General features: G+C 40.0%; 1 protein-coding gene across 1 annotated transcript; it reads left to right on the top strand.

Moving 5' to 3' along the window:
- The first annotated feature begins 551 nt into the window (after window positions 1–551).
- LOC133408498 (inter-alpha-trypsin inhibitor heavy chain H3-like) lies at window positions 552–13,449 on the top strand. Its single transcript, XM_061687490.1, has 19 exons — window positions 552–632; window positions 938–1,098; window positions 1,865–1,969; window positions 2,296–2,458; window positions 2,538–2,648; window positions 3,581–3,709; window positions 3,973–4,089; window positions 4,184–4,352; window positions 4,454–4,564; window positions 5,084–5,265; window positions 5,855–6,034; window positions 6,108–6,220; window positions 7,238–7,491; window positions 9,327–9,380; window positions 10,539–10,649; window positions 12,308–12,479; window positions 12,817–12,965; window positions 13,156–13,240; window positions 13,328–13,449. The coding sequence occupies exons 1-19, from the start codon at window positions 552–554 to the stop codon at window positions 13,440–13,442; spliced, it is 2,562 nt and encodes an 853-aa protein (XP_061543474.1). The 3' UTR covers window positions 13,443–13,449.
- The last annotated feature ends 366 nt before the right edge of the window (window positions 13,450–13,815 follow it).

Genomic DNA, 13,815 nt, shown 5'->3' with positions numbered 1-13,815 from the left:
GGTTTCCCGTTGGTAGGCTGCATATTACATTTCTGATAAACTGTTAACCTTTCATGCACTCGGATTGTGTGGGTGATTCCTGGCAGCGGCACTGGCCAATAGGTCAATGATATCCACTGGCTGTATCAATCTGTCTACATTTACAGATAATAATGCTTAGTTCTGATCGACACTGTCGTAATTTAATAAGTTGTTTATTACTGTGGTTGTCGTATGCACGAGTGCAGGACTGCAGTGCATATGACAATTGTATGCACTGAGAGCTGATCCTAATATTTTGGTTACTTTATTTTGCAATGATATTAGACACAAATTTCAGCATCAATCAAAAGTTGGCGTTAACATTATTGTATATTGTAAAAACTTATTTTGGATCGTGCAATCGTTCATAGTGTTGTGGCCGGGTGTCGTATTTTAGTGCTAGCGAGGGTTGTTCAAACAGGGACAGAGGAGTTTGCCCTTCAGATCGATATTATGTACACACATCCGTGCTGCCCTGTGGCTCTGTTTGAGTTTAAAAGGCAACTTTTAGAAGATCTGGCTTCACTCGGATGGGTGCCACCATGGACAGAACAGTGCTGCAAGTCAGCATCTTCGGGCTGCTTTTGGCTTTTGGTTCCACGCAACCCAAGGTAAGATGATTATTGACGCAGACCAATGCCAGGACGCAACGTATTCATGTGGGCCTTCACTACATTATCCCGGTATTATGTGTATAGCTTTCTTGTGTCTCAGATGCAGCAGACAGGAATCTTGGCTAAATATCCAACACTCTTCGGTGTCAAAAGTATGGACATGAAGTTATTGCTTCATCCTATACTGAGTAAAAAAGTCAAGGAAATTAGGTTTTTTTCTCGTAGGCCAATGGGATTGCATGTCCATCGCTCTTGTTTTTCCACAACGATTTGATCTTTGATCCCCCCAACTGTTTGCTCAGGACGACTGGGAGATCTACAGCTTTCACATCAACTCCACAGTGATCAGTCGTTACGCCACCACCGTCATCACCAGTCGCGTGGTCAACCGCAAAGACGAGTCCCAAGAAATAGAATTCCACGTGCGAATTCCCAAGAATGCCTTCATCAGCAAATTCAGAATGTGGGTGCAGTAAACATCCATTTCATGGTGATGTGTATATTATCTTTATCCCCAAAACACACACTATATTTGAAATTGCTTTTTCATTTTTGAAAACAAACTCTTTCCTATGAGGGCGTCACAATGAAAATGGAAGTTTTACGAAGTGCTCATGCTAAAGGTATTTGTCAGCTAACGGCTGCTGGACAACGTTTCCTGCCGGCTAAATCATATTTATTGACAGGAAAATTGTTATTGCCAAAAAGGCAGGTGCTGGACCAAAAAGGGGCACTTTTTTCACCAAGGGCAAAAGGGCTGGTGTTTGAACACCACTTTGACTCTGTCTGTGCACGCCACTTCAACGTGGTAAAGAAAATCATATTTTATATCATATCACAAAAGCATTTTGTTCTCGAGCAAAAACAAAAGAACTTTATTCCTGTAGTATTATGCCTTTTATAATAAAGACTTCATTCGTGCAGGGATGTAAAAATTGATGTGATACGTCACAATCACATCAGTGTTTTTAACTGACCCAATGTTAAGTTAGGGAGAAGTAATTGCTTTACTGGGTTTGTTTTAATGGGGCGCTGGTCCCCGTGTGCTAGTATGCACTTTTCAAATAATACAACATCATTTATAAAGAAATAATATGTGGACCCCTAAGCTATGGTGCGTGGACCCTGGGGTGTCCCCGGACGCCAGCTCGACAACCGCTGATATAAGCAAGTGAAGCGTCATAACAATGATTATGGAATGACCTTGACGTTTTCTCGACCGTCCCCAGGTTTATGGACGACCAGGTGTATGACAGTGTGGTGAAGGCTAAAGAAGAAGCTCAGCAGCAGTACACTGAGGCAGTGTCCCGCGGTGAAAGTGCTGGCATCGTCAGGTATACGCCGACTCGACAGGATCATTAGAAATGAAATGTAAATGAAAAGCAATTTCACTGGCAGTTGTAGCGCTTCAACTCACCTGACTTCCATGCAAGCAGCGTTGGTTCAGTTCCCACTCCGTGATGGTTTGAGTGTCATTGTTTTAATTTGTATTTTTTTTTTGTCTATACTGTACGTGCCTGGTGATTGACTGGTCGACCAGTCCAGGGTGTACACTGATATAAGTCATCGGTGTAAGCCCCATCTCACCCGTGATGCTGAACAGTATCAGCTGCTGGATGGACGGATGCTTCAATGTTAGTTTGTTTCGTATGTGTAACAGCTCAGTGGGGAGGACTCTCGAGGAGTTTAAAACCTCAGTGACAGTGGCCGCTCTAAAAAAGGTGACCTTTGAACTCACGTATGAAGAACTACTCAAACGCAAGCTGGGCAAGTATGAGCTGCAGATCCACGCTCGCCCCATGCAGACCGTCAAAGACTTCAAGGTGGGTGTCTCCTGTTGGCTTTTCTGATCAGTAATCCACAATCGTTGCATTGGTCTGATTTATTAATCACAAATTTCAGGTGGATGTGCACATACAGGAAGAAGCAGGAGTCAATTTCCTCCACGTTAATGGAGGACTTAGCACTGGCGCTCTGGCTAATGCTGTCACCAAAGCAATTGCTGACAAACAGGTAAAACATTAGGCAAAGAATTACAGTGATTTGTCATTTCTTATTTCATAGTTCATATACTGCTCACAACGTCCAGCTATTACCTGGGTTCCAAGTACAGGGGTACATTGAATTACTAATGCCCCAATTCGAGAATTTTCAAGTTATGTTGTCGCTCGGTCAATTTTGTTTGCTGTGTTGCAAGCCACAATTTGAGGGATGAGCAGGCTTTGAAATGAAGTGAAAAAAATAAATAGAAATTAAGGACCGATTAAGTGGTTGTGGTTGGATGAGCCAGTGACTGAAGGTGATTGGATGAGTGAGTCTCGGGTTGGGGAGAGTGCACCCGGGGAAGGCAGGAAGTGTGAGCTTTTGTTTGGAGGCAGAAGACAAACAGTTGCGTGGAAAGCAAGTTAACAGAAAAAAAATATCAATTATGTGAGCTGGAAGCTAACTAGCAACTAACTAGCTGGCTGGTGGAGCTGAATGTCCCACCCAGCCAGCGTGGATTCATGCAAATTATGGCACAGACACCAGGACAAAACAGACTACGGGCACGATACGGCGAGGGATCCCGGTTAAAGTAAGCCATTATAAACTGAAGACAACAAGTGGTTGCCAAAATGCGCCAGCGTGCTCTCATTCTGGTGTTATGAAAAATCTGCGACCCACAAAACTGCAGCCAGGACGTAACCAGGGTGCTATAGTTTTCAAATAATCAAAGTGTATTTTTCATTTGTTGGACTATTATTAATGCAAGGAGTGACTATTCAATTCTGATTCGCTAGTCATTCGTTCCTGTCACTACTACTACTACTACTACTACTACTACTACTATAATTACAACAATATACTGCATCCTTCTAATGAAAGGGAAAATGATGTTTTCAAATTCAATCTGTACCTATTCCTCATCATTTCCCTATACCGATGTTTGCATTGAAACTTTGCAGGCCTGGGTTAATTTTCACCCCACAGTGGAACAACAGAAAACATGTGACAGCTGTGGCGAAGAGGGTATAAATGGAGATCTGGCAATAGTTTATGACGTCAACAGAGACAAGTCGCTGGGTGACATCAAGGTGAGAGGAACCGTTAATATCATTTATAGTATTGTCGCCAGACAATTCATTAGGTACACCTGTACAACAAGATGCAAACAAAAACAACTATTCCGTTTTGATTGACGCTCTAAGAGATTTTCACATATATTTCACATAAATTGACTCTATTTGGGAAGTGGAAGTCCTGTACTATAATTTTCTGTGCAGTATGGTGTCACACACTTCAAGAGATTGTTTTTAGATCTTGTTTCCGCCCCCACACATCCCCCTGTCTCCCCCAGACATCAAGCGGATATTTTGTTCATCACTTTGCTCCATCACAACTTCCCCGCATTCCAAAGAATGTTGTCTTTGTCATTGACAAAAGTGGTTCCATGCATGGCAAGAAAATAGAACAGGTACCATATTTTTTTTTAGACTTACAGAAGCCATTATAATTCTTGAGATGAGTTGTTATTCATAATTGTAATAGTCAAAAATGCTTGTTTTCAGACCCGTACAGCATTAATCCATATCCTGAACGACCTGGCGGAGGAAGACTTCTTTGGTCTCATCACTTTTGACAGCACTGTGTCTTACTGGAAGCGAGAACTTGTTCAGGCCAACTCACAAAATGTGAAAAATGCGAAAGGATTTGCACGGAACATAATAGAGAGAGGAGGTTTTTTTTTCTTCTTTCTAATTAACAATAGTTTGACTATAGTGTGACCGTTTGCCCTCTAAACTGAAGTAGTATTGTTGTTGTTTTTTCACCTCTCTTAGGCACAAATATTAATGACGCTTTGTTGGATGGATCGCGCATGTTGAATGATAACCCCAGGAACGGTTCAGCTTCTATCCTCATACTCCTCACGGATGGAGACCCAACCTCAGGTTAACGCAACACACACACACACGAGCACTTGCACACACGCGCACTCACACACACACACACACGCACGCACACACTTTTACATACATACTAAATGGAATAGATAGGACAAAAAAATAATAGGTTATAGGATAAAGTACAGTAAAATAGAATCGAATGCAGTGGAATCTTGAAAGTAAAATATGACAAAATACCGTAGGTACATTAGTTCATGCCGTCATCATGCATCAATCTGTTATGTAAGACTTGAACTCGTAGACTTCAGGTTAATCGAGCGTCATCAAGTGTGTATTTGTGTGTATTTGTGAAGGGAGAACGAATTGAGTCACTTTGCATTATCATCATTATTATTATTATTATTATTACATTATTCCCAATGAGAGGAATTGTTTTAAAATGAGAACAGCTGGATTGTGACATTGGATGTCCTACTATTAGAATAGCTCCATTGTTATCTCACATTGTCTCATTTTTCATTTGCTTGAAGAAAATAGTTTTTCCCTCGACTGCCCTTACTGCAGGTGTGACCAATCTCGGGCAAATACATGCGAATGTGATGGAGGCCATTCAAGACAAATTCCCGCTCTACTGTCTTGGTTTTGGTTTTGACGTCAACTTTAATTTCCTTGAGAAGCTGTCCTTGCAGAACAATGGCGTCGCGCGGCGTATTTATGCTGACTCTGATGCCGATTTACAGCTGAAGGTAATTTTTTTTTGCTTTTGTTTTTACATCCATAATTTCTCTTATCTCTCCAAAGCATGGGCAAGGCAAGAGTTGCTTTCATTTGTATGTCTCTTAAAGTCACAAATCAACACCAAAACACTTGATATGAGTATACATAACACATGTGGATGACAGCTTTCAAGATCTATAATTGTTTGTGCAATATGCCCTCGTATAATGATGTAATGATACTTTTACTGTGTGTGAGAGAGATTTTTTTGGTGTGGGTGCACGTTTCATAGGTGAGGGTGAGAGGCTATTTTTAATGAGTTTGATTGGTTTTTAGTTTGTGTGTGAGTGTAAAAGTTATTTTTTTTTTCCTGGTGTGTGAAAAATGCATGTAACTGAGAGTTTTTTGGGGCAGGGGGGGGCAGAGAAAGTTTTCTGCTGTGTGTGAGAGGCTTTTAGAAGGATGTGAGATTCTGTGTGCGTGAGAGAGGTAAATGTTGTTTTTGGCCTAGACTGCACCTCATAAAAGCGACATGGTAGGGTGCTCCTAAAAGGTACTAAGTAATTGGTTTGATTGATCACATGATGACGATAGTGAGCGAGTCTTTTTTTTCGACAGGGATTCTACGACGAGGTGGCGAATCCCCTTTTGACAGACGTGACAATGATTTATAACGGCGGCGCCAATCTGACCCAGACCAACTTCAGCCAGTATTACAACGGTTCTGAGATTGTGGTGGCCGGTCAGATCATTGACAACAACATTGAGACCTTCGTCCCACGCGTTGTGGCCATTTCGGTCAGAATCCTCCTTCATTGCACATTAGTCTTGTGGAAATTTCTTGTACTAAAAACTCTTTTGCCCTCTGCAGAGGAACGCGAGTATCGTTTTCTCTGAGAAAAATAGCACCGCAGAGTCCACGGACAACAGCGACATCCAGAGGGTTTGGGCCTACCTGACTGTCAAACAACTCCTGAAGAAAGAGTCAGTAAATACTAATAACTTTTTAAAGTTGCTGGAATGCACAATTCTTGAAAATTCCGATGGAAAATCAGGGATGTATGAGAATTTACAGGGAACATGAATGTGGTCGGAGGTATGTAAATAAGTTGGATTTTATAGTGTTGTGCTCAAGACCACTCTATCTGAGACTAAAACTTGCCCGAAACCAGAACTCACAGAGACCAAGACAAGACCAAGACTTTTGGGAGTCGAGACCATGACAAGACCAAGACCATAAAAATCTATTTGAAAAACCTTGAAAAGGTTCCACAGTTAAAGAGCATTTGCTTTTAAATACATTTGACAGCCAAAAAAAGCAGTGTCTGTAAATCTTACAAAGCACATGTAAAAAATCTCAAATTAAAAAAAAAAAAAAATTTAAATAAGGCGGCACGGTGTCCGACTGGTTATAGAGCGTCAGCCTCACAGTTCTGAGGACCCGGGTTCAATCCCCGCGGGGCCCCGCCTGTGTGGAGTTTGCATGTTCTCCCCGTGCCTGCGTGGGTTTTCTCCGGGCACTCCGGTTTCCTCCCACATCCCAAAAACATGCATTAATTGGAGACTCTAAATTGCCCGTAGGTGTGACTGTGACTGTGAGTGCGAATGGTTGTCTGTGTGTATGTGCCCTGCGATTGGCTGGCAACCAACAAGTACATGGACCTTCAGATGGATCTCAAGGATATCGAATAAATGCTCAAACGGTTTTCCAAGACCTCAGCCATATGTTGAAAAAGGAGTTCAGAACAACCGGAGAAAGATTCTTCATTAATAAGAATATTGTAAAACATAACAATAAATTCATAATTTATAGTTAATTGAGTCAAATCAAGCTCACGATTACAACTACTTCTTGTTAATATAGTATAGCCATTCTTTTCCCACACATTAAAATGCTGGGGAAAAAAACCCTGCAGGAAATACACTTCAGTCCTGTACATATATACCCTGTGTGTTTATTATAGCTTTTGTGTTTTAACATTTTCACAACTCACACCACAGATTGCAACTGTCAGGAGCCGAAAAGGAGAACATTAAGAATGAGACTTTGAGGCTGTCACTCAAGTACAACTTCGTGACCCCGCTCACATCCATGGTGGTCACCAAGCCAACAAAGGACAACACGGAGGTGCTTCATAAACCCAACGAGGAAGCTCCACAGCCTGCCGCGAGGACCACTTTGGGACGGAACAATCCTCGGTTAGGGTCTGTGGCCCAGGACAGTTTGGTCAGACACTCCACACGTATTCTTCACAGTGAGTATCAGTCATGTGAACTAAACAGTAAAATACAATGCGACACATTCAGCAGACTTCTCTATTCACAGCGAAAGGAAGGCCTGTTTCAGGTAAATGACTCCGAATATTTCAGGGCAGGGGTGCACAAAGTCTGACCAAGGGGCCACTTGCGGCCCGCTGGCCGTTTTTCTCCGCCTTGAAACTCGAATGACCCGGGTTTTTGTTTTGACATGCGAGCAAAAACTTTATCATTATCAGCGCTGTATGTTTTCAGTGAACTCAACTCACTTCACGATGATGATCACCAGTTCAGTAAATAATGAATAATTCTTTGAAAACGAGGCTTCAAGTTGTTTAATGTCACTCCCAGTTGAAGTTTACTGTCAAACTAAAAATAAAACAAAGAATTACATTCTGTATATTGAACAACAACCACTTAGCCTCCGCTAGCTTAATGCTGACACATAATGGGAAACGCCATAGACAGGCTAACGAATAGCATCTATGTGGCAGTGTCACGTAATCATTTACTTCATATTCTCATGTCCTCCAATAGTTGATCTTCTCATCAATCACTTTTCAAGTGCATGAAAGACGCATTCGTTTAATTTTCTGTTTGATATTCTTACTATTATACCTAAATTACTTGCATTTATATTTTCCACATTGTGGCATCGATTCAATTGCCTTTTTTTTTTGTTCTTTTTTTTTTTGGGTGACAGGAATACCGGCTCTCGCAGGTATGTAAATAAGAAAACTGCAACTAAACGCATACTGAATTTACAGTGTGATTCACAAGTTTAACTGGGATGCCCTTTGGAAGCGCTCAAGGATAAGATCAATTCATTTGCCTTTTTCGTTTGTCTGACGGGCATTCCAAATTACTCAGTTACTGATATGTAAAAACAAGATGACATTCAATGCATTTCAAATGATTTTTCACAAGCACTCATTCAGTGCATGAATTCATTTGTATTTGTTTTTTGTGTGACAGGGAGAAGCGATACACCTGGTATGATATGAACGACAGAGATGAGGGAACAAATATTATGTGACTTGTTGAACATTTTCTGTAAAGACAGGCCTAAATTTGTTCTCAATGCTTTTTTAGAATTTTATTTCTAGCATGAATTAATCGTTTTTTTTGTTTTTCTGACAGGTCATCCAGGTTTGCGTGGTAAGATGTCACAACAAATGATTCCAGAAGTACATTACAGGATGTTTTTGTTTTTTTCCCCCCATTTTATTGACTATTCTGTATATATTTTTCGTCATTTATATATTTCCTCATTTGGTGAATCTACACAAGCTCATAAGATCCAATACAGTACAACAGTTTTATCAAATAGTTCTTTCTCTACATAGATAATACTGCTCAGTTTTGATTACTGAGTGCTGTTTTGCATCATACAGAGTCTGACTGAGAATATTGTGGTGACCTTCCTTGCTTTCATGTGAGGGACAAATCATAAGAAACACACTTTTATTATAACACAGTCCAGTTTAACATGTCGTCAAAAAATGTCCCGCATTTAAATAAAACAACAACAACCCTGATAGTAGTTGTTTATGCAATGTGGTGCCGTGTCACAAACATGAATTAATTCACCTTTTTTTGTTTTTCTCATAGGACCTCCACCTTCACTAGGTATGGCATATATGTACAACTAAGAACTAGTGGAGCTGACATTCAAATGGTTATGAATGATGAGTCACAGTCAACTAGATAGAGTAGTGTGTTGTGTACTATTTCCCCACGTGAGAAGGAGTTAATATCTTGAAGGGTGAAGGTGTACCTAATGTTATGTTCTATAGTGGTTGCCTGTTGTTGTTGTTTGACTGTTGATTTCCAGGTGGCTACATATTATCGTCAACTCCCATGCTGAACATGGACTATGACATGACAGGTAAGTTTGACCCCGGTAAGAGGCCTGAGGTCACGTGATTTAATCATCTATGATCAACAACAAAGCTTCCACGGAGTTGCTATGTTTTCAATTTTTATTTTTGTGTACAGCACTTTGTTTCAGCCACAGTAGTTTAAAAAAAAAAAAAAAAAAAAAAAAAAGTGTTCTTTGAATAATGTTGAGTTGCGTGTTTACCACAGGACGAGGCTTTGATGGCCTCGTAAACAGGGCCTCTGTGCAGAGGTGAAACAAACTTTGTTTGAGTTGATAATGTGATTGCCCGTAACATTCATTTTTATGCTGTCAAACGCCATCCACAGATCCGTGTATTATAGTTAACACTCTTTCCTGGTTGGAATGTACTAAACGCACATGAATTGTATTTTCATATGATAATCAGATCAAGTGTGCAATAAGCGCTGAATCATTGTATGTATTTTGCAGTTAATGTTCACAAGCGTCGCCAGCACTTTCCCAACATTCTGGCAACCGCAATACCTGGTAAGACAGCGCTCGAGACTAACTTTTTGCACTGGTTACCCTGGTGCACCCAACTTTTTTTCTTGGGTGCGCCAGCATTCAAGTTAGGTGCGCCCACATTCTCGACCGCATCGCATTCAATACCATAATCTTAACGGGTCACTTTAAAAATAAATACATAATCATTAAAAAAACAAACTGTATAATATATAATGATATTGTAACGTAAAAATTCAAGTATATGCTTTTCAAGAGCAATTAACTTAATTTTGAAGAATATTGAACATTGACATTGAAATGTAGAAGAAAAAATGAAAAAGAATCAGGCTCTGTTCACAAAAATGGCACTTAAACAAATATAAAATATTTGGCACAGAGGTACAGGGAGCTGTGATTGGCTAGCGACCAGTTCGGGGTGTACCCCACCGCTCGCCTTTGTCGCGACTTCATGCAAATTCGACATACCAGCTCGTTGGTGTTAAGGGATGTGCCACCGTGCATCTGGCGTTCATCTGGTCATACGACCACGGGGATCACCATTCAGAAATTAAGGCACACGTGCGATCAAATCAGTCGCACTCTCGAGCCCTGCTTTAAGAGTATTTATTGATTGATGCCATTGAGTCATTTAATGTTACGTTTGCACATCTTATTGTGTCTCTTTGTCTCCCGTCACAGTTGTTCCACCTCTCATCCGGTTTTTGCTCCAAGCTGAGAATCAATCTCTTCCACTGTGTTTTGATATCCCTGCACAAATTCGACTTCGACTCCTTCGCCTCCCCAGTGTAGGTCAGTCACGTGACAAGCACTTTCGTGCAACACGCGCTCTTTCTTTTATTTATTTGGCTCGTTCCATGAGAAATCGACCAAGAGTTTTCCCTTCACCTCTGGGATTTTCTTCAAATTTTTAGGTGTAGTTAGAAATGGGATGAAAATACATCAATATTTTTTTTCTAAGCCTTTGAATTAGAGCGATATAGGCTTATAGATTTAGGCTAATTAGCGATACCTCTCGACATTATACTGTTTGACCACAGCTTGGAAACTACACAAATGTTAAAATGGTGCTTCTTTTTACTCAATCATGATTTTAAATGTTCTCAACTCTGAATTTCAAAGGTAAGTAAAAAATACTTATCGTTTCATTTTCCTCAGAATAACACTGTTGATAGAAGTAGAAGTATTGTGATGGGGACTTTTAAAGGAGTAATTAGTTTATAATGTTACCACGATTATCATGTGTAAAATTTCAGGATTCCGTTAGTAAGTGGAAGGGTTACACTAACAAACGTGATAAATGTTGATAATTTGGCAGGGTCTTGTTTTTACCTACCAATGGGGGACTTTACCTCTTTGCAGTTTAAATTCCAGGCATTGTCTATGGCAGTGCGATATATACACACACAAACATACTCTATATATGTATGTATGTACTGTATGTATGTATGAATGTATGTTCTAAGCCTTTTAGTTAGAAAGATATAGGCGAACAAAATTTCTTCTCATTAGAGACACGACATTATACGTACACATCTTGGAAACTAAACTGATTTTTGAAAATAATGTTAAAGCTCTTTCATAGTCCCACAAAACTGTTACAAATGCTTCTGTTTTTACTCATTCTTAGTTAGAAATTTTCTCAACGCCAAATAAAAATATTTACCTTTTAAATAATTTGTTTTCAAAATGATATTGTAGATACCACAGGCTTCTCTGTAAATATTGTGATGGGCAATGTCAAATTAGTAATTATGTATATCTTTCCAAATTGTTCATTATGAATGGTGACACATGTTCATGTTACATGTTCATTCGTAAATCAGCAGTCCATGTGCAACACCATCAACAGAAAAAAAAATGTAGTACTAAAATTCTACTGCACTGTGTAAAATGTGTAAAATTTCAGGATTGTCTGAACTGGAAAAGTTTGTATTACACGCATTTTCTTTCCATGGGGAATTCTGAAGTTTACGTGAAAAACGATTTCACGCATTTAGGATGTTACATTGCAAGGTGGTTCTTCCTTTTAAAATGTGGACTTTCTTTTAAAATAAAGTAGCATCTGGCAATTCCAAATCCTAATTCAGTACATGAAGGGATTCTGGCTGATTTATGCTTGGGCAAAACAGAACATCTGTGGCAGTTTTGTAGAAAGAGATTTAAAGTGCTACCATAGTCAGCTTCCAAAGTGGCGTAGTTTCAAAGATAGAGATTTCAGAAGTCAAGCTGTTGCTCTAATTATCCTATATCTCTCTAATATAGAGTTTTAGAACAAAATTGTTTTGCACTCTGGTCTTGTATTTCCATTTCCTACCACAGGTCAAAATGTGAAAGGAAAATTCTTGGTTGTTATGTGGAACGACCCGTTTTCTTTAACAATAACGTGCTACGTGAACACTTGTGCTTGTTCTGTGGTGTTGAGTTGCTATGCATCTCTTTTTCCCTAGAACTGTCTGTGAATGGCGAACTGGATGGAAAAACAGGCTTCAACAAGATTGTTGTCTACTTCAGTACCACCGGCATTATTGATGTTGACACGAGTCGTGTCACCATTCACGACGGAACATTTGGAAAGATATTACCGTGGCTCACGGGACAGGAGACCACCACTGCTGGAAGGTGAGATTGCATTGAGATAGTGATGGAGTGCAGTCAAGGGGGCCACTTGCTTCCGCATTGACTGAGCCTGGCACTTAAGCAGGGTACACAGGTACCACTATTTTAGCCAAATTTAAAAAAAAATTCCCTTCACTGTGATCAAATACAGCAATTCTCAGACGACTTGGAAAGATTATCATCAGTGATTATCCCGCGCTTTGGTGTGTGTGCTAAGAATAATTTTCCCGCCCGATACGCTCGGCTGACACTTTTACAATTTTAATTGCTATTATCTATTGTCGAGATTGTATTTGTATCCCCCTGTTTGTTATTGACTGAAAATCTTGCTTTTCTCTAGCGTGACAGTGATTAAACGGGACAAGGAAGTTGATATCACAGTTGGAGGGGCACGCTTGATCATCTTGCTTCATGGCAACGGCGGAGAAAAATACCTCTGGCCGGTTTTAAGACAGCAGATTTCGGATAATAATGCCGAAGGAATTTTGGGTGAGTTTTTCTTTTGTATATACATGTATATATGAAAAAAGTCTACATGCCCCTGTTCAAAACGCACACATACACACTAAACATAGATTGAATGAATAAATTATGAAATTCTTGCAGGAATCCATTGAAACTGTTAAGTTTGTGCAACAACGATAACAGCATCCTTTATTGTCCCGCTTCCTGTTTTCAGCTCAAAAGCCAGTAGCTTATGAAGAAGTGCATCAACCTCAGTCCACAAAACTTAAAATCAAAGACCAGGAAATCGGTGTTTCCAGGTACCACATTTATACATACATATATATTTTGTATTTGGTTACATTACTACAGTCAGTGTGTGACCAAGCAATGTCTTTCCTACGTAGAGCCATGGCTGCTGACTACACTTTTTCGCCATCTGTGATCCTGCCCTGCTGGCTCATGTCTGCTGAGTCAGCACTACAAGCACGACTCAATGATTTCATCATCTTCACTCTTTAATTAAGAGCCGGGCTTTTAGATACATTTTTTTGGAAGTACGGATGAGTGCAAAATGTACATTCATCATGTCATAAACAATAAACAGTTGCCAAAAATGAATGATTTTCCTGCTCTTCTTTTAAAACCGTTTATCTCCTGACTTAATTTTTTAAAATTTGCAGTATAAAAAGAGCTAAATCAATATTTTTATTTGACGTTTTGTCACAAAACCACCTTCCGGCATGCGCACTTTGCACTATGCGGCTGCTAACGTCACCATTTTCTCGGGGCTCGTGGGGCTCGGGCGTCCGGAAAATGCTAGTTAAATCGTTTTATATTGGCATCATGACATATAAAACAGTTTTTGTCTGCAATGGGATTTGAAGCAGAACCC

This window comes from Phycodurus eques, chromosome 10 (genome assembly GCF_024500275.1).
Source record: "Phycodurus eques isolate BA_2022a chromosome 10, UOR_Pequ_1.1, whole genome shotgun sequence".
NCBI classification, from domain to species: Eukaryota; Metazoa; Chordata; class Actinopteri; order Syngnathiformes; family Syngnathidae; genus Phycodurus; species Phycodurus eques.
The sequence above is the reverse complement of the archived record's forward strand: the minus strand, read 5'-3'. Positions and strand labels throughout refer to the sequence as shown.

Coding starts and splice junctions, on each gene's coding strand:
- LOC133408498 (XM_061687490.1), top strand. CDS start 552: ATGGGTGCCACCATGGACAGAACAGTGCTGCAAGTCAGCATCTTCGGG. Junction 4,090..4,183: donor ATGGCAAGAAAATAGAACAG/GTACCATATTTT, acceptor GCTTGTTTTCAG/ACCCGTACAGCATTAATCCA. Junction 9,381..10,538: donor CATGGACTATGACATGACAG/GTAAGTTTGACC, acceptor CTCCCGTCACAG/TTGTTCCACCTCTCATCCGG.